Consider the following 24,628-nt stretch of genomic DNA (forward strand, 5'->3'; position numbering starts at 1 on the left):
CTTCGACTCCCTGCTCCTGATGGATTTGCAGCGACATGCTCTAGTATCTTCATGATGTTTAATTAATGAATATTAATACACAGTGGGCCAGGGTTGCCTATTATGTACTTCACCATAGTCACACAAGGAGAAAGTTACTGCTAAACTCCAACAGAGTCACCTAAATAGCAAGTGCTGGGTGCTAACATTTTGTTTTGTTTTTTTTTTTTCTGGTAAGGAAGAATGGACAGTCTTCCCAGCTAATGTGGTGCCTATAGATGTTTTGTGGAATGTTCCCTGGCAAATATACTCACTGTTAGAAACTATGAATAACTAGCTAGATGCGGTGGCTCATGCCTGTAATCCCAGCACTTTGGGAGACTAAGGAGGGTAGATCACCAGAGGTCACAAGTTTGAGACCAGCCTGGCCAACATGGCAAAATCCCATCTCTACTAAAAATACAAAAATTAGCCAGGCGTGGTGGCATGTGCCTGTAGTCTCAGCTATGCAGGAGACTGAGACATGAGAATCGCTTGAACCCAGGAGGCGGAGGTTGCAGTGAGCAATGCCACTGCACTTCAGCCTGGGTGACAGAGACTCTGTCTGAAAAAAAAAAAAAAAAAAAAAGAGAGAAAGAAACTATGAAAAGTATGCATAGAATGTGTAAGGCCATAAGAGAAAATGTATTTTTCTATAAAGTTGCTTTAGGCTTATTATAACAATGAAAATACAAAGTTGCAATAAAGCCAAGGATATCAGGGATAAATTTTGCTGAGTCAAACTGTTAAAACATCTCTGCTTGAAGAGAAAACAAGACAAAACAAAACAAACAAACAAAAACCACACACACATTTTGAACCAGTTACCATACATTGTCTGTTCGTGGCACATCTCAGATTTTATTGCAGAGATATGACCACAAGGGTACTCTGGTGAGGATCATGCCATTTTGCTTTTGTAAGGCTATTTTCAGACACCAGACTGATGCAAAATTGTGCTATTTTACCCTCACTCAGAACCTCCAAAGATTCGCATCCCAAGACACCTGAAGCAAACCTATATCCGCAGAGTTGGAGAAGCTGTCAATCTGGTTATACCTTTCCAGGTAAGAGTTCAAAGGTCGCTCTTTTTCTCTTTCCACGGTTGGGTTAGTTTAGGAAGTAGGAAGACGTGCTCTAGCATTTAAGTTCATCATGATTCAGGATTTCCTCAGAGAGAGAGGAGGTAAATAAAGAAAGAAAGAGTGTTAGAGAATGATTAAGCAATCTCCTGCTATCAAAATAGAGAAATCTACAGAAACCATCATAGATTTTCTTTCTACATGAGACAAATGAGGTATAGTCTTGCCTGAAACTCAGGGACTATGGTGGGCAGGGAGGAAACATCAAGGAGATACCAAATGAAGAAATGCTTGAAGATTCTTTTGGTCATATATATTTGTAAAAACCCATGATTTTAAGTGAAGCTCTCAGTGTCACATTCAGGAAAACAGTGTGTGCTTAGTTCCCACGATGACCCCAAACCAAAATAATTTCAATAAGGAGGACAACTGAAATTTGAAATCACGATGACACTAACTGAAATATATGAACAATATTAAATCATTATTTCAGCAAAAGAATCTGTTCTTCACAAAATTCACTAGTCTTCACTTACAATAGTCAATTTTGGTCTTACACAAATACACACACACACCCTGTACCTCCCAACCCTTACTCTCCAGCTCCCTATTCATATGACACCTCCAGACAGTGCTGTTCAATAGAATTTTCTTCAATGATACCAATGTTCTATATCAGCGCTGTCCAGTATGGTAGCCACTAGCCACATGTGGCTATCGAGCACTTGAAATGTGTAACTAGGAACTAGTGTGACTGGAGAAATAAATTTTAAATTTTCTTTAATTTTAATTAATTTTAATTTAAATAGCCACTTGTACCTTGTGGCTATTGTATCAGCCAGGCTGGCCTTAGAATGTAGGTCTCTACACACATTTGACACTCATACACACACACACACATGCACACACACACAGAGAGAAGTCTGTTCAAACCCAGGCTCCCATGAAACCAAACTAAAGGGATGGCCAATTCAGGCCATCCTCATTGCACTCTGGGCACAAACCTAAGGAGAGGCATTGTGTACTACATACCCCCCGCATGAAATCAGAATGAAAGCCAAGGAGGAAGTGAAGCGGAACACAGCCGAGGAGCAAGCGGGTGACTTGGCAAGGTTCTTCCCACTTTCCTTCTCCTGCAGCATCAAATAAAACCAGAAGTAGCAACAAGGCAGGCACTGGGGACCTAGCCCCAACCCTGCAGTGGGGCTGCTGAATCAGCCCTCAAGTCTCCACACCGTTCCTGCCACCACAGCTAATCCCAGTTCCCAGATCTGGGGGTCTGTGTGTTCAACTTCTGTCCCTGAGTCTGAGAGAGAAAAAATATCATGAGAACAAGTTCCCCATAGATCTGGCATCCCAGAGACTGTTCAGCCCCCAGGAAGGGAGATGAGACCAAAATGTGATGTTAGTATATTTGTGTAATCTCTAGAGTTCCCAAACATTTTATCATTTGATCCTCAGAAACACCCTGTGAGGCAGAAAGGCCAGATTTCCTTACCTTGCTTGAGAAGGGAAGAAACTGACAGGGAAGTTAAGAGACTTGCCCAGCATCATGCAGAAAGTCAATGGTAGGGCCAAGAACAGAGTCCGTGGCCCCGTGACTTAATTCAGTGGTTTTTGCACTTTGTGTGTTATTAGAGAACCCACATTTTCCCCTAGTGGCTAAGAGCAAGTTGTACATTTAAGGAAATATAAGCTTCAACTGTCTTTCCCTTTCTTCAACAATGTTGTTTTCTGCTTCCCATGTGTGAGTCTGAGCACCCCCAACCACTCTTCAGGCTCTGAGAGCAGGGGTTTGGTGTGTAGCTCTACATCTCTTATTATAACCTAGCCATGTTCAGAGCCCACAGGAAAGCTGTGCCTTACCTACATCTCTTATTATAACCTAGCCATGTTCAGAGCCCACAGGAAAGCTGTGACAGAATTCATGCTTGGTTCCTGTCTGCCAGGGTGAGCCTGGATGCTCAGATCTTCTAGGAAATTCCTTTGTAATAGAAATGGAAACTCAGGTTCATGAATGGGATTATGATTTCTTATATTCTGCTCTTAAAGAATAGTTTCAACAGCTAGAGGGAACAGAGAGAGAATTCAGATGATAGTGGCTGGGCACGGTGGCTCATGCCTGTAATCCCAGCACTTTGGGAGGCGGAGGTGGGTGAATCACATGAGGTCAGGAGTTCGAGACCAGCCTGGTCAACTTGGTGAAACCCTGTTTCTACTAACAACTACAAAAATTAGACAAGCACGGTGGTGTGCACCTGTAAACCCGGGTACTCGGGAGGCTGAGGCAGGAGAATCCCTTGAACCCAGGAGGTGGAGGTTGCAGTGAGCCAAGATTGTGCCACTGCTCTCCAACTTGGGAAACAAGAGCCAAACTCCGTCAAAAAAAAAAAAAAATTCGATGATATTAATTACAAAAACTTATGTATTGGACAGAAACTTTCTCAGGAATTCAATCTTTATAACCACTCTTTGAGATAGGTACTACCAATATTCCCGTTGAGGCACAGAAAGCTTAGTAAGTAACTTGCCCAAGGTCACACAGACATTAAGTGGTCAGGAGCCAGATATAGATTCCAGGGCCCCAGAGCCCATGCTCTTAACCATTATCCTGTGTTGTGTAGGCTTTTGGAGCCAACAGACCCAGCTGGGAGACCTGGTTCCAGTGCTTACTTAAATGCAAGACCTTGGGCAAATTATTTAACTTATCTATCCAAAAAATGAGGATAATGATACTAAGCTTGATGTGAAGATTAAGGGAAATAATCAATGTGATGCACCTAAGGTAGTGCCTTGCACATCAAATGCAGATGACAGCTTTGCTGCTGTAATTGCTCACCACCAGACTAGAAGGGTGGTGTTTTCCAGCCCTGCCTAGAATGGGTTAAGCCATTGTCCTCATAATGCTGAAGAAACATCTTGAGACAATGTGATTTACCCCCTCTACTTTTGCTGTCTTTCTTTTTAGGGAAAACCAAGACCAGAATTAACTTGGAAGAAGGATGGTGTAGAAATTGATAAGAATCAAATAAACATTCGCAACTCTGAGACTGATACAATCATATTTATTAGAAAAGCAGAGAGGAGCCACTCTGGGAAATACGATCTGCAAGTCAAAGTGGACAAATTTGTGGAGACCGCATCAATTGACATCCAGATTGTTGGTAGGTTTAGACGAAGGAGCCAGAACGTTCTGTCAAAGCAGTACAGGGATGAATTGTTCTTGTCCCTAAGGCAAGAGCAGGAGTTTTGTTAGGCTGGCTCTACATAAAACTCTTTTTTTAGATTTGTTTTTTAAAAATAGATAAATTAGTCTGGGCGTGGTAGCTCACACCTGTAATCCCAGCACTTTGGGAGGCTGACGTAGGTGGATCACTTGGGGTCAGGAGTTCAAGACCAGCCTGGCCAACATTGTGAAGCCCTGTCTCTACTAAAAATACGAAAATTATCTGGGTGTGGTGGCGTGCACCTGTAATCCCAGCTACTCGGGAAACTGAGGCAGGAGAATCACTTGAACCCAGGAGGTGGAAGTTGCGTGAGTTGAGATCAAGCCACTGCACTCTATCTAGCCTGGGTGACAGAGCGAGACTCTGTCTCAAAAAAAAAAAGAAAAAAAACAAGGCAGTAAGATTTGTTACCATTTCAAAATGAATTCTCACCAACTCAAAGGACTAATCATGAGAGATTTGAGGCATATATGTTCAAGAAAATTAATGAATGTACTTTTTAGTGAAATCCTTCTGCACTATTCTACAACCCGGCTCTCTCTTACTCTTAGTTTCTCATCTCCCTGATGGTAAAGTTATTTCTTATGTTGAATTCTTACATTCTAGACATTATAGATTCTAGCTATAGTTTAACATGTTTCTTACTACACCTAAAATTTACTGGTAAAAGTTTTCATGGAGAATGAAGAATTTTTTTTAAATATTAATATAAGGAAGATGTACCTAAGCAAAACTGAACAGTTAAGCACTGAATTCTTTGATCCTGCCAGAGTAGTTAGATACTTACCTACCCAAAGAATAAATAATGTTAGTTCTTAATTACTTAAATTATTCTGTAATTTTTGCAACTTCAAGAAATAAATTTAAGGCCGGGCATGGTGGCTCACACCTGTAATACCAGCACTTTGGAAGGCGGGCAGATCACTTGAGGCCAGGAGTTTGAAACAAGCCTGGACAACATGGTAAAAACTTGTCTGTACTAAAAATGCAAAAATTAGCCAGACATTGTGGCACACACTTGTCCTCGCTACTTGGGAGGCTGAGGCATGAAAATCACTTGAACCTGGGAGGAGGAGGTTCTTGTGAGCCAAGATTGCACCACTGCAACTCAGCCTGGGTTACAGACAAAGACTCTGTCTCCAAAAAAACAAAAAGAAGGAAATTTAAGAGCAGAGCTAGAAAAAAGCCTTGTTTCCAATCATTGTTATCATTGTATTTCAGTAAATTTGCTGAAAGTTGAGGTTCTCTAACCAACGGGGCAACTTCCTGTAACAGCCTCCTATCTTGGTTTAAAGGGTCATTCCCTTTAAACTAAGCACTCTTTTCCCACTGGCTAATCCTTTTTGAGTTTTGTGAAGTTGAAGGGAGTGTTGAGGCTGCTCTGTGCCCTTTGATCTGGCCTGGCTCCATTTCTACTGGAAGGCAAAGGGTCTCAGAAGCCCCCATGGTAGGGTCTAGAAGAGTGATGCCTCCTAAAACAGAGGAAAAGGTCATTTAAAATATCCTCCTGAAATGAAATATAGACTGGGAAAGAAAGTGACCTTGCAGTGACACCATGAATTCATCCTGTAGACCGTCCAGGTCCACCCCAATCTGTGAAGATTGAGGATGTCTGGGGAGAAAATGTTGCTCTCACGTGGACTCCACCGAAGGATGATGGAAATGCTGCTATCACAGGGTATACCATCCAGAAGGCTGACAAGAAGAGCATGGTAAGGTCTGGCTTTCTCTGGTTAGCAGCAGCAAAAGCCCATTTCATCAGAGGTAAAGGAGGTGGCAGAAGGGCCTCACTGGTGAGGAGCCAGCTGGGGCCGTGGAGAAGTGATGTGGCAGAGCAGAAAGGAAAGGACCTGTGGAGCCACAGAGCTGGAATTAAACCGCAGCATTGCTACTTAAGACCACGTGTATAAGGACCACACGTGACCACAATCACTTGACCTCTTTCATCTCTATTTTCCTCGTCTGTATAATGGGGGCACAAATATCCCTTGCTTGATTATTACAAAGCTTAAATGATATAAAGCAACTGGTTCAATGCTCCATAGAATTCAATAAACTCATTCCTTCCACAAATATTTGCTCGAGACTTTGACTCAGATTCACACCCATGCAACTGTTTCTCCTTGTGAAATAAGTTGGATACTGTGCACTTATACCTACAAAAAAAGAAAAAAGACAGACAATAGTTAGAAAAGAAAGATTCTCCAAGGTTACAGCATGTGCAAATGCGGAAGGGTCTGGAGGAGGACAAGAGCCTAATACAAGCTTGTCCAACTTGTGGCCCCCGGGCCGCATGCAGCCCGGGACAGCTTTGAATGCAGCCCAACACGTATTTGTAAACTTTCTCAAAACATTATGAGATTTTTTTTATGATTATTTTTTTCAGCTCATCAACTATCATTAGTGTTAGTGTATTTTATGTGTGGCCCAAGACAATTCTTTTTCCAGGGAAGCCAAAAGATTGAAAACCCCTGGCTTAATGTGTTTAAAAAGCAACCTAGTTGGAGTAAGACTTATTATAAACTTATTTTATAGATGAGGAAACTGAGGCTCACAGAGGATAAATGACTTGCTAAAGATCACCAGATTTTCTCACGCCTGAATTCCCAGCTACTTGGGAGGCTCAGGCAGGAGAATTGCTTGAACCTGGAAGGCGGAGGTTGTAGTGAGCCAAGATTGTGCCACTGCACTCTAGCCAGGATGGCAGAGCAAGACTCCATCTCAAAAAGAAAAAACAGAACCAAAGTTAATAATACAAACGGGGAGCAGTGGCTCATACCTGTAATCCCAGCACTTTGGAAGGCTGAGGTGGGAGGATTGCTTGAGCCCAGGAGTTTGAGATCAGCCTGGACAACATAGGGAGACCCCCTCTCTATAAAAAATAAATTAGCTGGGTGTGGTAGCACGTGCCTGTAGTCCCAGTTACTCAGGAGGCTGAGGTGAAAGGGTCTCTTGAGCCCGGGAGGTCAAGACTGCAGTAAACCAAGATCGCATCACTGCACTCCAGCCCGGGTGATAGAGTGAGACCGTGTCTCAAAAAGAAAAAAATATATAATAATAATGTTAAGTAAATGTACTGGATATTACTAATGTTTCTCTAGTGATTTAGCTTGAGGTCTTTCTGATAAGAAGTTGGCACTAAAATTCTGTAATTATACTTTATTCTACAAAAGATAGCTAGGAAGACAAATAGGTAAGTAGACAGGTAGATAAATAGACGACAGACACCTAAAGGTTATGAAAAAACATAAAGATAGTAGATGACATCTAGGGTATATGAATCTAATGTGTAAATGAAGATTAAATTACATAGTCAATTGCAAATAAGTTGTAAAATATTAAACAAAATATACATTGTTTCAACATATTTTAATAACGTGTATTACTCTCCATATAAACATATTTTAACAACATATTATTACTCTCCATACAAAAATGAGTAGTCTTTTCTTCTTTTTGTTAATAAAGCACTTATTTATCCCAATCTACAGTTAGAAAAATTGTATACTTTTAGGTGATTTTCCTCCAGTTACTATTTTCTTTTTCTTTTAGGAGTGGTTCACTGTCATCGAGCATTATCACCGAACCAATGCCACCATTACTGAACTGGTCATAGGGAATGAATATTACTTCCGGGTCTTTTCTGAAAACATGTGCGGCCTCAGTGAGGATGCCACCATGACTAAAGAGAGTGCTGTGATCGCTAAGGATGGTGAGTTGGGAATGGACTGACATTTGAAAACCTTGGTTGACAGTGACTACACAGAGAAGACTGGAAAAAGAGATGTGGTGAAAGGGAATTTAAAAAATGGTAAATGTACATTGTAAAATTATGATAATGGTGTTCAAGTAAAATTTAAGTGGAATTATATTATTATTGAATTTTTTTTACAAATATAGGCTTTAATTCATTCCAGCTTCTAGGCAGTGGATCTACAAATGGCTAATACCCCAGAGACAGGAAAAAGTAGACATTTTCTTCTAGAGTTTCTACTTTTATTCTTGGACACCTTCAATGTAGCTACACATGGGACCCACTCGATTATAAAAGGAGAAACTAAATTCTATCCTTATCTTTCCATTTCATCATAAACCCCTCTTCTTAAAACCTTCCTTGTGAATTTTCACATTAGAACAAATTTCTGTTCAAAATACTCAGAAAGACACCAAAGTCTTCTCAATATCTGGTTCAGTTTCAGATGACCCCTCTGGCTTTCTATCTCATGTGTGATTGGCTATGCATTTGTACCCCTCAGAATGTTTGCCACATGGCATTTGCTCATCTTTTTCCGTGTGTTTCTAAGTTCAGGAAAGTTTTAATCGTGAGTAAATGATGCCACCAATAATATAGTCTCAGGCCAATTTACATAATTTTAACATATTTGTAATGCTTGTTTTTAAGGTAAAATCTACAAAAATCCAGTGTATGAAGACTTTGATTTCTCAGAGGCACCCATGTTTACTCAGCCTTTGGTTAACACCTATGCCATTGCTGGTTACAATGCCACCCTAAACTGCAGTGTGAGAGGAAATCCTAAGGTACTATGTTCTTCTATCACATCAGTTAAAGTCCCTCGCTTGTATATGTTGTGTTATAATGTAAGTAACAATAAAAACAAATCCAGCTGCTCCTTGTGTTTTCCCAGGATGGGGGATTAGAGGGTGTTAGTGGTGGTAGATAATTAGGCACACTATTCAGATGCAGTAGTAAAAAATGCTTACGTTTCTTTACTAAGGGATTCCTCTGAAGAAAAAGCAAACCACCTATTTAAAAAAGAACATCTCCTGTATAAGGAGATGGAAGTGTAATAACATTGTTTCACTTGGAAAATTAGGTGGTAATATCAAGAATTCTGTGATAGATTAAACAACAATTACACTATACTGTAAGACAGAATATAAATGTGATTTGATAAGGGTACAGTGTGCTAAGAAGGGAGATATCATATCCGGTTGAAGAGATGAGAAAGGTTTCAAGGCTTCATGTTGGCATTTGAAAAGAACAACGATTTAATGAATGTCACCCATAGAGATGTACATATCCCTGGGTGCACTGAGAGAAAGTACCCTAGAATTGGGAAAATTTATGAACTTTTTTTTTTCCTGTATATACCTTGATCGTAAATAGGGAAGTTGTCCGGGTGCAGTGGCTCACGCCTGTAATCCCAACACTTTGGAGGCTGAGGCAGGCAGATCACTTGATCAGGAGTTCAAGACCAGCCTGGGCAACATGGTCTCTACTAAAAATACAAAAATCAGCTGGGCATGGTGGCATACAACTGTGATCCCAGCTACTTGGGAGGCTGAGGCAGGAGAATTGCATGAACCTGGGAGGTGGAGGTTGCAGTGAGCTGAGATAGCACCACTGCACTCTAGCCTGGGTGACAGAAGACTCCGAAAAAAAAGAAAAAAAAAGGAAAGTCAAAGGAAAAAGCCAGACTGAGGATGAGCAAAAGGTGCTAAATTAATGTGTACTTGTAAATGATGTTGGTACATCCAAATGGGGATGATGAGGAAGCAGATGGAGAGGTTCACCCGGAGCCTAGGAGAAAGGCCAGGGCTCTTGCTTTCGGTTTGGGAGTCCCAGACATAAAGATGCTACATTCTACCCCTTGCCAAAGCTTTAGAAAGGAATATCATTGAGGAAAGAGGATAGCGAGTAAAAAGCCAAGGACCAAGATGTGAGGCTCAGTGATCGCTCCCATTTGAAGGGCGGAAGGAAGAAGAAGACTGTGTGAAGGAGACAGAAAAGGTGCCATCTGTAGGTTCTGAGCAAGACAAAATAATAGAAGAGGTGGAAGAGAGAATGCGGAGGGTGCATATTTACAAAAGAAAGGAGAAGACACTATGAGAGTGAGGAGTCACTGATATCAAATGCGGTTCAGAGGTCAAGGAGAATGAAGTCATCTTCCTGGGTGATTGGGTCGTTACTGATCTTGCAGTATCTGATTGGAGTAGATCCATTGCCATGGGATGATAAATATAGACGTCAGAGGACAGGTTAAGTAATGAGGCAGATGCAGTTCATAAAGAATTAAAAAAGAGTATCAGGAAAAGGAAAGGAGGAAAATCAAATGGTCATGACACCTTAAGGGGATTCTCTGAAAAAAAATGCCCAGCAAATATGCACTCTCTACAATGAGTTAATATCATGGACCTATGGACGAAATTGTTTTTAATTTGAAAATATTTAATTGACAAATAAAGGTCATATACATTCAAGCTGAACAATATGATGATTTGATATGTGTACACATTGTGTAATGATTATCACAATCAAATTAATACATTCGTCACCACCGATGCTGTACATTCAATGCCCCAAACTTGTTCATCCTATAACTGAAAGTTTGTACCCGTGTAGATCAAATTGAAATGCAACTGAATCCATTTGAGAAGATTGCCCTAGAGTTGCCTCTGAACAAATCTGGCTTTCTTTGTCAGAACTGTTCGTTTGCTTCTTTGCCAAGCACTAAGTAGAGTTTAATGTGAGAAATAGTGCCCAAGTAGAAATCTATCATTCTCAGATGCACTTTCTTTTTAAGCCATGCTTTAAAATCCTGTCACTGGCTTTGATGGTCTATTAATATGCCAAGTACAGATATGTTTTGACCTAAGTTTCTTCAATTTGAACTTCAGCCTAAAATAACCTGGATGAAAAACAAAGTTGCTATTGTGGATGACCCAAGATACAGGATGTTCAGCAACCAGGGAGTCTGTACCCTGGAAATTCGCAAGCCCAGCCCCTATGATGGAGGCACTTACTGCTGCAAAGCAGTCAATGACCTTGGGACAGTGGAGATTGAATGCAAACTGGAGGTGAAAGGTATGACATCCAATATCTCATGTATAGACTAAAGTTAAAGAAAATCATTGAATTATTGTTCTTAATCCAAATTGTTTGCCAAAACGCTGCAGCGAGGGTGGGAGAGGGTGGTGAGGGCGAGGGAAGCAGGGAGGGAATTCGGGGAGAGAAGGCAGTTTTACATCCTACATTCACTTCACTTTATTTGTGGAAGGTTATTTGATTATTTAAGTCAACTTATTTTTGTCTTATGTGGTTTGCGCTAAGGGACTGTTAATTTCAGTGGAATGTTAGTATGTGTACACCATGGTAAGAATGAAAGGGGCTATCACTTTGGTGACATCATTCATCTATAAATAGAAGCCTAGTGTGAAAATCCATCTATTGAAATGGCAATTGAGGAATCTGCACTATTTTTAATTAGTTTACTATTTTGTTAAGTTTATTATTTTCTGATATTTATAGAAATAGTTTTGCTAATTAAGTGTTTGATATTACACATATAGAATATAGTATATACATATTATAACAGGTTGCTTTTCAAATCTCTAACTAGAGAACTTCCATATACTAGTTTTCAAAGTGTGGCAACTAATGTAAACCAAGAAAACACATAAGGATTTATGTGGTTGAAAAGCATAACCTGCCATCTTAATCAATTTTCATATTAATCAACTACCATTTTTATACTGACATTTTTCTTTACGAGCAGAACCTACTTTGGGACACCATGAAAAACCCTTCAAAGAGTCACCGTTATGAGATAATAGGTGACATGATCCTAGTGTGTTTTCTCTCATTCTTAAGTGTATTATATTGCCATTCTGTAATAACTAAAATCTTTCTTTTTCCAATCTCTCTATAATGAAGAAATTATGACCTAAAACTCAGAAAGTAAATATCTATTTTAGAAAATCATAGTAAATGCTTGGGTATTTATGTTTTTTAAAAAAGAGTCTTTTAGCCAGGCATGGTGGCTCATACGTGTAATCCCAGCACTTTAGGAGGCTGAGGCGGGCGGATCACGAGGTCAGGAGTTCGAGACCAGCCTGACCAACATGGTGAAACCCCGTCTCTACTAAAAATACAAAAATTAGCCAGGCGTGGTGGCACACGCCTGTAATCCCAACTACTCGGGAGGCTGAGGCAGGAGAATGGCTTGAACCCAGGAGGTGGAGGTTGCAGCAAGCCAAGATCACGCCAGTGCACTCCAACCTGAGTGACAGAGCGAGACTCCGTCTCAAAAAAAAAAAAGAGTCTTTTAGTGCTAAATCTAATATAAATGTGATAGAGAAACTTCTTGAACAAAATAACTTTTCATATATATATGTATACACACACATATAAATACACACACACACACACACACACATATATATATATATATTTTTTTGAGACAAGGTCTCACTCTGTCACCCAGGCTGAAGTGCAAGGGTGCAATCTCAGCTCACTGCAACCTCTGCCTCCTGGGTTCAAGCAATTCTCGTGCCTTAGCCTCTTGAGTAGCCGGGATTACAGGCATGCACCACCACACCTGGCTAATTTTTATATCTTCAGTAAAGACGGGATTTCGCTATGTTGGCCAGGCTGGTCTCAAACTCCTGACCTCAAGCAGTCCATCCGCCTTGGCCTCCCGAAGTTCTGGGATTATAGGCGTGAGCCACTGCACCCAGCCGCTTTCCTCTTATAACTTTTTAAAGCTGTATTTTTTCTTTTATGATTCATAATTGAGTGAAAGGAAAAATATTTGATTTTTTTCTCACAAATATAAGGCATATAATATTCTTAGAAAATTTCAAGCCTTACTATTGAGATAATCCTTACGAATTTAAACATTTTTAGCTCCTTTATTGGCTTTAAATGATTATTAAGGTCATAATTGCAAATCATCTGGTTTCTTAACTGCTAGCCTTATTAGTTCCAAAGTATTGTTGATGCTTTTGTTTCAATATCCCCCCAAAAAACAAAAACTAAAAAAAAAACAGTACCACTTATTTATGCTCTAAAACTAGCTGAATGTTGTTAATGATATAAAATGATGCTTTAACAAATGGAACAATATTTGAGGCCCTCCTTAAAAGTGAATAGTATTATACATATACATGATATAGTCTTTTTAGTGAAAATATAGTAAATGGTACGGTAATTAAATTTGATAAAAAGAATAATGTATTCTAGTACATAAGTTCATAATAAAGTATCAACTGTGATATATTGGTAAAAGTTTTTGGTCCTAAAAGTAACTGAAATTGTTTATCATCAGATTGTTATCTGATAATAGGTAACTTGAATCAAGTTAAGTTGTGAAAAAAGGTAAGAATGTCAACTGAGAATAAATAAATACTGGTACAAATATTCTGATTCTGCAGTGATATATCAAGGAGTAGATACCCCTGGACAACCAGTCTTCCTGGAGGGGCAGCAACAGGTTTAAAAAGTTTATATCCCACTGGATATTCTACTTTCCGTTCCATTCCTCTTACATGAAAATGCACCTTGCATGTAAAGCTTGACTTTCTCATTTGCTTTTAATTGTACCTCTTAGCAGCTCATGGCATACAGTGTTTATGCCATGAACAAGGAAGGCCAAATTATTCAAGGATATTAAGTAATGTAGAAACTAAGTTTTGTCAGAAAACTACGTACCTTACCACATGTCTCCATGAATAAAGCCAGAAAGCTACGTTTGAAGATGATCTCGTTTTATATAACAAGACTATCAAAACTTGGGAATCAACATTTCTTTATTATTTTCATTTTTTAACTGTAGAAGTACTTTTTAAAAGATGGTTTACAGCATAGTTTCCTTACATTCATGATGCAATTCAGAGAACTGAACGTTTTAAACATTTTTTTTTAATGTTTCGAGCATTTTTTATGGAAAGAGGATAAAAAAATATTTCCAATATTTAAAGGCCGGGCGTGATGGCTCTCGCCTATAATCCCAGCACTTTGGGAGGCCGAGGTAGGTGGATCGCTTGATCCCAGGAGTCCAAGATCAGATTGGGCAACATGGCAAACTCCCATCTCTACAAAAAGTACAAAACTTAGCCAGGTGTGGTGGCGCAAGCCTGTAGTCCTAGCTACTTGGAGAGCTGAGGCAGGAGGATTGCTTGAATGTGGGAGGTCGAGGAGGCTTCAGTGAGCCGAGATCTCCAGCTTAGGTGACAAAGTGAGAATTTGTCTCAAAAAAATAACAAATAAAAAAAATAAATTGGGAAACTTACATATTTAAAATATTCCCATTACAAATTCGCCAGTAGAATATCTGTAACCCATCTATCTGTTGAAGATTTTGGACATTTTCATGGGGACTCAAATTATTTCACATGTTTATGAACTTAAAAGGAAAGAAAATTCTAGGTTCTATTATAAAATGTATCAAGCAATAAATGAGTACTATCATATACATGTGATTTGCCCCCATTTGGAATTGCAAGTTAAGAGTTATTTGCAGCTGGGTATGCAACTTGATTAAAACCCTGATGATGTAGATCTATGCCTGAGTTTACAATATTTGTTTTGTGAATTTCCAAAGATAATATCAGCTTTCAAAAGAGAAAAAAAGTAAGGTTCTTTCTTGAAAGCTTTGTAGATTGTATACAGAATAGCTTTGTAACATAAGGTTAAGTTTTGTGTCTATTTAGATCAGTCATATATATTCCATTCAGAGTACGATATTATAGAATACACTAGTCTAATATTTGTACTTGATAATTTTGCCTTTTAGAATTTCAACATATATATATGTACACTAACACTTTGTCCATTGTCTATGTTTTTCTTTTGTTGAAAAACACGATATATATATGTTGTAGGGTTTGGTTTTTGTATTTGTTTTAAGCTAATGGTTTGGAAGCTCTTACCATAGATATTCACTATACAATTGGATTGGCTTTGCCACCTATTCAGGCAAAGTAGTTGTGCATATTAATAAATGTTTTACATATTAATGATCCTTTTGACGTGACTGGATCCCCACCCTTCATTTCATGTGCTTCTATTTTCCTACATCTTTTACATGACTAAGGATTAATGAAATCACCTCATCATAATCATGACCATAATTTCATCCAACAAGTACTCAACTTTGGTGTTAGCACTTTATTAATGCTTACGACTTCTCTCTCTCTCCCTCTTTCTCTTTTCCTTAGTCGTTGCACAATAAGGATTTTTGAATGTATAATATCATCTAAGGTAAGCTTTCATATGGTTTTGGCATATGAAGCTTATGACTGTCATAAGCCATACCAAGCCTGTGGAGTATGGCATGATTTTCATTATGTAATCCAATGAAAATAGACTTATTTTAAATTGCTAACTTTGTAGTTTTAATTTGTAGTTCACTATCTTGAAATTAACAGCTAGTACTTATCCATCACAGCAGTCTCCTGTTGACATGAAGCAAGTTGTTGAATGCAGTAGAGCATGAATCAAAGCATTTAATGTAGACAAAAACGGGTGATACCCAAGCATTCTGAATTATTTGCATCAAGGAATGGACATGTACATAAGTGGCATCATTTCTACCAATATGTGACTTGAGTTGTTTTTTTAAAAAAAGGAGAATGACTTTCTCAAATTTGCATTAAAGAAGTTTTTAAGAATGTTCAAATGGCATGCTGCTTTGTCTGGACGTGAATTTATTAGCAAGTAGTGAAGCACTTCACTAAAGGACCATGAATTTTTGTGGTTTCATGGATTCTCTCTTGAAGGGTACTTTTATTTTTTTGATATAAATCAGAAACTCAGAAGGTAAGTATGAAATATTGGTTGGTGTTTCTCACACCTTCAGAAAGTATTGGACCGGTCTTATCATTATAACTTTAACAAAATATTTCCAATTTTTGTGCTTTTGACGTGCATAAATGACCAAAGTTAAAGGGGGTAGTTTATATATTTTCCAATGTGTTTGAATTGAAACTCTCTGTGCCTAATTAAAAACAACATTAACAAACTGGAAACAGATCTTCCCGCTGATCCATAAGATGGTGTGCATGTATTCTGCTGTTCAGTCGGAACATTTAAATCATCTATGAGGAATCACAAAACCTCTCAAAGAGCAATAAATACTTTCCAACCACTTGGGAATTTAAATGAAGATTGAACAATAGTAGGGGAAAAACTGCTATGGTTCTGCTGGGACCTTGCTTTTCCTTCTAGATGCCAAGTGCTTTAAATTCTAAATGTACTAAAACTAGGAGAAGATTTCCAAGTAGAGACTGAATGAATCTTTGTAACTAATGGGAACATAATTAGTCACATTTCCAGGCAGCTACTCAAGAAGTATTGTTTCAGTGATTTTTCACATAGATGGTTTTGATTTATCTCTTTTCCTTTTGGTCCTCTCTAGGTGGACTCTCCTTCTGCAGGCTCCTCTTGCAAGGCGTACCTCCAAACATAATTGATTCATATCTGCGAGACGTACACTCAAGCAATCCTGAGGAATACTGAGGGCCTGGCCACTGCCTCTCTGCACTCTGCTGCTTTGAAATCTGGTTGAAATGAGAAAAAGCATTTTCTGTTTTTCCACCAGGCCCCCAAGTGTGGTCTTTTTCTTTCCTCCTAATGTTGAAGAGAAAAAAAAAAAAAAATTGCCCAGATTGCTTAATTAAAAATTGCAAACAAAATCTCATTTGAAGTCAGCACTTTGGTCATTATTATCTCTGCTCACTGTATTATACTTTACAAAAATGCAAGCCATAGAATCAGCAAAAGCAGTTATTTTAAATAGTAGGCTATAAATGCTTTTCTTCCTCTCAGAGTAAAGAACATAACACAATACACCACGATTGGACCTTGAAAACCCATCTTTCTCTTGATCTAATAGATTTTTCTAACTAAAGCAGAGTTGTTTATTTCATACAGCCCTGCTTAACACCAGGATCTGTGCCCTGTTTTCTTATTTGAATGCAATGAAACATTTTTAAAAGTCTAACTTTCAAACAAATTTCCTCAGAAGGGAAAATGAATTCAGTCAATGGTACAACAAATCTGAAGTGTTTGTGATGAAATGATGCAATATTCACTTATGTATTTGGGGTTGTGTGCCTAGACACAGAACTGAGACTAAAGGCTGGGAGCCAGCATGCCCCTGAACCCAGGTCTGCCCTCCCTGTGGCTCTAGCAAGGCATCTTGGCCAACTCTGCCAGAGCTTCTGCCAAAACAGCTAGTCATAGTGATAGAGGGCTGTTACAGACAACAGACCTATTACAGAGTTAGGGTTTGCTAACGGTATCCATTCAATTTGATGGAAACCTTTATAAAAAAAATCCGTCTCAAAAAAAAAAAAAAATCTAGCAGCTGCGAAACATTTATACCAACCCATAATCTTTTCTACAATTTGCCTTACTCTTCCTGATACAAAGTTTCAGTTAAGGGAGTAGAATCGAACTATAAGGTACCACACCATTACTGTTTATTCCCTTGCCTCCCTTCTGTTTTTCTTTTCGGTCTTTTGTTGCAGGGGCTAAATATGTTGTCACTTGTTGGTGGGCCCATGGCTTCTTTGGATGACATTTTAAACATATCTGTTCTGCTTTCTTTCCAGATTTTAGCTGAGAAGTTCTATGGTCGTCATGGATCTGGGTTGATGTTGGGCTTGTAAAGGGAAGGGTGAATGATTCAGTTCGTTGCAATACATTTGAGAACAAGAGAAAGTCTAGTTTATGTCCAAACTATGGTGGCTCTATATATCTCTTTTGGAGTTGGTTGGTGATGTTGCCTTACTGGTTGTTAATGACATTGGCTATCACCCCTGCTCCTATGCTCCCAACAACTCCAGAATAATATGTGTGCAATCCCTGTGTAAATACCAATTTTAATCAAGAAAGCTACATGTACAGTATTGGCTAAGGTATTTTACATAAAGGAAGTCTGGCTCAACTGTAAAGACATGAAGGCCCTATGTCTATATACAAACCAAAGAAATGACAATGTGGCAAATCTAATCAACATGGTCCCTGCAGCCCAGCTGCTGGGTCTTAGCCATAGCGCAGCAGCTGAACTGGCTACTTAACTCAAATATGCACTGAGCAGTTTTGCCAAGACATTGGCCAAGCTGGTTAGGCTGCTTATACGTGTATGGTTTTACATAGCCTAAAAGAGACTATAAAACCCCCGTGCTGAATTTTGATTCCTCACTTATGACTTAGGCTCTTTAATTATATTTTATATTAGATAATGTTACTTTTCTACATATAATCTTTCCTTATATTAAGGGTACACATACACTGCAAAGTTCTAATAAGGAAGAAAAAGTATATTGTGAAACTGCAAAGAGCAAAAAATATCAGAAGCTGTTATTACTATTGGTTTTTCTATAATTTTGTTTAAATTTCACTGTATTAAAAAATTACATATCACAGGAATTTACCAAAAATTCTTTTGGGAAACTAAACATTCATGAAAAATTTTAGGCTGGACACAGTGGCTCAGACGCCTGTAATCCCAGCAGTTTTAGAGGCCGAGGTGGGCAGATCACTTGAGGCTGGGAGTTCAAGCCAGCCTATGCAGCATGGTGAAACCTTGTCTCCACTAAAAATACAAAAATTAGTTGGACATGGTGGCACACACCTGTAGTCCCAGCTACTTGGGAAGCTGAGGCACAAGAATAGCTTGAACCTGGGAGGTGGAGGTTGCAGTGAGCCGAGATTGCACCACTGTACTCCAGCCTGGGCAACAAAGTGAGACCCTGTCTCAAAAAAAAAATATTTTTTTAAGGCTCACGTTTCTTTCTTTACCTTAAAAGAAGGCTTAATGGATGTTCTCATCTAAATTAATATCAAAGTAGAAAAAAATAATTCTAAGAGACATTGGAACAAGGTAATATGCCCTTAACTATTCATTTTTAGAATAAATTCTGAAACACTATTCAGCTCAACAAATGAGTTATTGAATGTCTGATATCTGCATGGCACTGTAATGAATTCAGCTTGCAACTTGATAAATAACGTACTTCAGGCTGGGCGTAGTGGCTCACGTCTGTAATCCCAGCACTTTGGGAGGCCAAGGCAGGCAGATCACTTGAGTGCAGGAGTTCAAGGCTAGCCTGGGCAAGATAGCAAAACCCCATCTCTACAAAAAATTATCCAGGTGTGATAGCATGCACTTGTAGTCTCAGCTACTCAGAAGGCTGATACATGAGAATCGCTTGAACCCAGGAGGTGGAGATTGCAGTGAGCTGAGATCGCACCTCTGTACTGCCAGCCTGGGCAACAGAGCCAGATCCTATCTTAAAAAAAAAAAAAAAAGAGGTACTTCATGCCTTCGAGGAATTTATAATGTATAAGACTAGTACACAGAGGGGAACATATAAACACGGCAGGATGCAGGTATAAGAGAGGATGACAACAATGCAGAAGCTGGATAATGTGGTTTATGTATTCGTTATTGTCAATGTGTGTATCATACTAGGATGGAGTACAGGACTTACCATATTACTTAGCTTTTCTAAATCAGATTAAATGGAACTCTGAGCTCTCCACTAGCTAGGGGATTGAGAAATTCTCTGTCGTGTTTAGGGATTCAGATTCCAGAGTCAACAGGAATCTTTCTTGGTGCCCAGAAAATGGAGAGAAGGAAAAGCCTCTGGTCTTCAATCTACACTGGTGCCTGCAGAGATGCCTGTCATTGTATTACACTTTATAAAAAAGTCACCCATAGAATAAGCAAAAGCAGTTCTTTTAGTTTAATGGTCAAACCCGGTATGGTTCACTCAAGGACAGGTGACTCTGAAACATCCCTGACAAGCGTGGACCTGGGGTCTTTCAGTCTTGGAGGCTACAACTTGGCTATTATGTTAGGGTTCTTCAGAGGAACAACCAATAGGAGAGGAAGGAAAGAAGAGGTACGGAAGGAAGGAAAGGGGAGGGAGGGAATGGAAAGAAAAAGGGAAAAGAGGAAAGAAAAAGCATGAAAAATCTAGAAAGAGATTAATTATAAGGTATTCATCATGGAATTATGGAGACTGAGAAAGCCCATGATTTGCTGCCCACAGAACCTAGGAAGGCTGGAGGTGTAGTTGAAGCCTGAGAGCCAGAGAGCTCAAAGTGGTGCCTCCACCCAAGCCTCCTAAGACTGTGTGCTTCAGTCCCTCATTACTCAGCTGACCACCTGAGAGTTTCTTAGAAATGAAAACTTTCCGCCGGGTATGGCGGCTCACCCCTGTAATCCCAGCACTTTGGGAGGCCGAGGGAGGCGGATCATCTGAGGTAAGGAGTTCAAGACCAGCCTGGCCAAAATGGTGAAACCCCATCTCTACTAAAAATACAAAAATTAGCCAGGCGTGGTGGCGCGTGCCTGTAATCCCAGCTACTCAGGAGGCTGAGGGAGGAGATTCACTTGAACCTGGAGGCGGAGTTTGCAGTGAGCCAAGATCACACCACTGCACTCCAGCTTGGGCATTTTTAGAGAGGAGAGCAAAGGTTTTAATCAATCTATTATTGAATACTATCTACCCATGTCTTTTGTAAAGTACCAGAGTTCCATAAAATTTAGACTTCAGAGTCTCAAAGTACAAAACTATAAAAATATAAAACCCAAGCAAGTAAAGCAAGTATTATACCATAAAACTATGCTTATCACAAATACTCCAGCCTGTGGATCTAAAGTTCAGAATTCTAAACACTCACACAGGTAGCTTGATGTCCTGATGATAAAATTCTACTGCAACGCAAGCCTAGCCAGGTGATTTTTTTTTTTTTTTTTTTTTTTTTTTTTTTTTTTTTGAGACAGGGTCTCACTCTGTTGCCCACGCTGGAGTGTAATGGTATGATCTGGGCTCACTGTATCCTCCGCCTCCTGGGTTCAAGCAATTCTCCTGCCTCAGCCTCCTGAGTAGCTGGGATTGCAGGCACATGCCACCACACATGGCTAATTTTTGTATTTTTAGTAGAGACTGGGCTTCACCGTTTTGGCCAGGCTAGTCTCAAACTCCTGGCCTCAAGTGATTTGCCTGCCTCAGCCTCCCAAAGTGCTGGGATTACAGGCATGAGCCACTGCGCCCGGCCTCTAGCCACGTGATTTCTTATTGCAACCCACTCTTTCTTCCAAACCAGGGAAAGTCCATGGGCTTCTAACTGGTGGTTTCACACACAACAGTGCCTAATCTGCCTATATGACACGATTTAATATTTTGTGGAAAGTTGGCCTAGAGATTGAGGATGTTAAGGAAGATTTGAAATATGAGTGAAAGTGACACAAAAGAACTAGTAGTAAAACCGAGATCCTAAATCAAGATGTTCTTTCTCCTTTGGAAAAGGAATTCAATTTAGTTAAATCATCAAATAAACATTTATACATCCCTGTTGTGCTATGGAAATGTAAGATGTTACCATAGGAGGAGGCTGTGTGAAGGGTATACAAGGGATTCTTTGTATTATTTTTGCAACTTCCTGTGTGTCTGTAATCATTTTAAAGTATATATAAATTTTTAATTATGGATGTTTACTGGATGCCAGGCATTGAGGAGCACACTCAGTGCAGGCTTGATCTGACACTCTATGACCTGGGCAGGGAGGCTGATCAATACACAAATAACTGAACAAAGATAGCCTGCATTACAAGCTACAAAGTGCTCTGTTGTGTGGGAGTAAGAGGGATCAAACTGGAAGAATCTGGGAGTTCATTTTTGAGAAGGTGGAATTTAAGCTGAGTCTTGAGTGATGGGCAATGTGACAGGAATAATAAGGGATTCCCAACAGGGAACAAGTGAGAGTGGGTTTGGGGACAGCCAGTGGTCCCACGCAGCTGGAGCATGAGACTTAGGGAGAAGAATGGGGGAAGAGATATTAGGGAGGTAAGACTAGTAGGGTAGACGGGGCCCTCAAATGCCATGTGAGGGAGGCTGGACTTTATCAAAGGCTTCTGAACATGGGAATATATTATTAGTTTTAGTAAATTTAGTATAATAACTTTGTTCATAATTAGAATAGACTGGAATGGCACAAAACCAACATGATATATAGAAACTGGACTGTTCCATATTGACAAAAGTACCCACCAAAGTCCTATATTTAATACATGTAAGTTATTAGGTGGCATTTTGCAGTCATTGGGAACATAAGCTCTGAAATCAGACTACATGGGCTTGAATCCACCATACTAGCTGTGAGCCATGGGTAAGTTTCTGAACTTCACTGTGCTTCAATTTCCTCATCCGTAAAATGGGGATAACAATGGTCTATTTCACAGAGTTTTTTTGAGGAGTAACCGAAATAACTCCTGATGTTTAGAACAGTGCTTGGCATAGGATAGAAACTCATAAATGTGAGCTACCATGTTAATTCAAGAAAAAAGGGAAACATTGTGTGTATCAATCACTATATGTAATAAACCATGAAAATGGAGGGGAGTCATGATGCAAGAAATAAACTAGTAGAAAATCTCTAATATACTTTTTTGACTTTAGAGTATGTTAGAGTAGGGTAAGGTAGAAGAAATAAATATGCCTTAGTATGTCTTGAATTAATTTGAAATTTCCAAAAATTCAACAAAGAAGCACAGGGAAAAATCAATTTAGAGCATGATGAGTAGTTTAAAAATGGTTTTTATATTTATTGCTTTCACTATTTTTAAATTATGACATTTCATATTTGCAAAATATACAACCATGCCATCTATATCTGTGTAGATATATAGTTATATAGATGGCATAAATAATAGTAAAATGAACATGTTACTACTACTCAGTTAAAAAACTGTGATTGAGGCAGCTTGATGGCCCCCTGCAATACCCACTCTCTCACTTTTCAATAATAATAGAAATGTTTTGGCCGGTTGTGGTGGCTCACACCTGTAGTCCCAGCACTTTAGGAGGCCAAGGCAGGAGGATCATTTGGGGTCAGGCATTCGAGACCAGCCTGGCCAACATGGTGAAACCCCATCTCTACTAAAAATACAAAAATTAGCTGGGTATGGTGGCGCATGCCTGTAGTCTCAGCTACTCAGGAGGCTGAAGCAGGTGAATCTCTTGAACCTCGGAAGAGGTTGCAGTGAGCTCAGATTGCGCCACTGCACTCCAGCCTGGGCGATAGAGCAAGACTCTGTCTCTAAATAAATAAATAAATAAACAAATAAATACATAAATAAATAAATAAATAAAAGGAACTTTAGCTGGGCAGGTGGCTGGCTGTCTAAAGATTGCATTTGCAGGCTCTTTTACAGTTTGGCATAGCAACAATGTGGCCAGGTTCTGGCCAGTGGGATAAGAGCAGAAGTGATATGTGCAACCTTTGATCATGGCCTTCAGAAGAAAGGAGCATAGCAGCCCTTCTCTTTTTCCCCTTCCAATTGGTTGGGAGTCTTGGTCAGTCATTTTTGATCACAAGGACAAGGGCAACATCCTAAGGCAGACTAATAAAATGGAAGAAGACTGTGTCTCTGACACCATCGAGCTGCCATGTAGCCCTACCATGCCTACCAGACATCGATGTTGGAAAAATAAACTTCTATTCCATTTAGGCTGCTATAGTTTGCTTAGCTGTACTCTAAAAAATTACCAATACCTTTGAAACTTGCCTACAATTGCATTTCCCTTCTTTCTATCAGAAGTAACCACTATCAGGATTGTACTTATAATTCTTTCCCTTTTCTTCATAACTTTGCCACATGGGAGCTGCAAAGTACAGTTGCATGTTTTTGAAGTTTATATAAGTAAAATAATACTGTGTATATTTTGCCTATGACCTGCTGTTATGGACAGAATGGTATCCTGCCCCCCTTCCACCCCCAATTCATATGTTGAAGCCCTAATCCTCTACAATGTGATGGTATTTGGAGATGGAGCCTTTAGGATACTGGATATCATGAGGGTGGGGCCTTTATGATGGGATTAGTGCCTTTATAAGGACTTTATAAAGAGATACCAGAGAGCTTCCTCTCTTTCTCTCTCTGTCTGCCATGTGAGGACATAGAAAGTGGCCATCTGCAAGCCAGGAAGAGAGTCCTCACTAAGAAACACACTTTGACTTTGGACTTCCCAACCTCCAGAACTGTGAGAAAGAAATTCCTGTTGTCTAAGCTATTCAGTCTATGGCATTTTGTTATGACAATCCAAGCTGACTAATACATCTGCTTTTTTTTTCACTCAACATATGCTTGTGCAATTCATTCATGTTCATAAGTGCACCCTGGAACATTACCATGTTCCAGGGCTTCTCCTATAGAAACTGAACATAGCCCAGTTGAGTATTTTTTATTTTGATTAATTTTTAGGAGTTCTTTACATAATCTGGGTACTATTCATTGTGGGTTTTGAGGAAAATACCTTTTCCCAGTTTATGGCTTGTCTTTTCATTCTCTTGATGATGTCTTTCGATGAACATTAAAAATTATCTTTAATATAGTGAAATCTGCTCATCTGGAAAAGGATTTTTTCCTTGGACTGTTCATGGCATTGGTAAATTAAAAAGTAGGTACTGTCAAGTTCACTGCACATAAACTGGCATTGTTAAAAGTGGATCTCCATCATTCCATTTCCTTTCCTGCATTTGTC

General features: G+C 39.3%; 1 protein-coding gene across 11 annotated transcripts in view; it reads left to right on the forward strand.

Annotated features, from left to right (window-relative positions):
* Positions 1–16,777, forward strand: part of MYBPC1 (myosin binding protein C, slow type) — a 98,939-nt gene extending 82,162 nt beyond the window's left edge. For 4 of the 11 annotated variants that reach the window (XM_025401592.1, XM_025401597.1, XM_025401596.1 and 1 more), the window contains 9 exons: positions 997–1,085; positions 4,069–4,264; positions 5,900–6,039; positions 7,880–8,039; positions 8,730–8,866; positions 10,967–11,153; positions 13,502–13,560; positions 15,287–15,329; positions 16,486–16,777. In XM_025401592.1, coding sequence (XP_025257377.1) covers positions 997–1,085; positions 4,069–4,264; positions 5,900–6,039; positions 7,880–8,039; positions 8,730–8,866; positions 10,967–11,153; positions 13,502–13,560; positions 15,287–15,310 — 992 coding nt within the window. In that variant the 3' untranslated portion in view covers positions 15,311–15,329; positions 16,486–16,777. The remainder of the gene's footprint in view (positions 1–996; positions 1,086–4,068; positions 4,265–5,899; positions 6,040–7,879; positions 8,040–8,729; positions 8,867–10,966; positions 11,154–13,501; positions 13,561–15,286; positions 15,330–16,485) is intronic. The other 7 variants (XM_025401591.1, XM_025401593.1, XM_025401598.1 and 4 more) reach the window with 5 other exon arrangements.
* The last annotated feature ends 7,851 nt before the right edge of the window (positions 16,778–24,628 follow it).

Source organism: Theropithecus gelada, chromosome 11 (genome assembly GCF_003255815.1).
Source record: "Theropithecus gelada isolate Dixy chromosome 11, Tgel_1.0, whole genome shotgun sequence".
In the NCBI taxonomy this organism is placed as follows: Eukaryota; Metazoa; Chordata; class Mammalia; order Primates; family Cercopithecidae; genus Theropithecus; species Theropithecus gelada.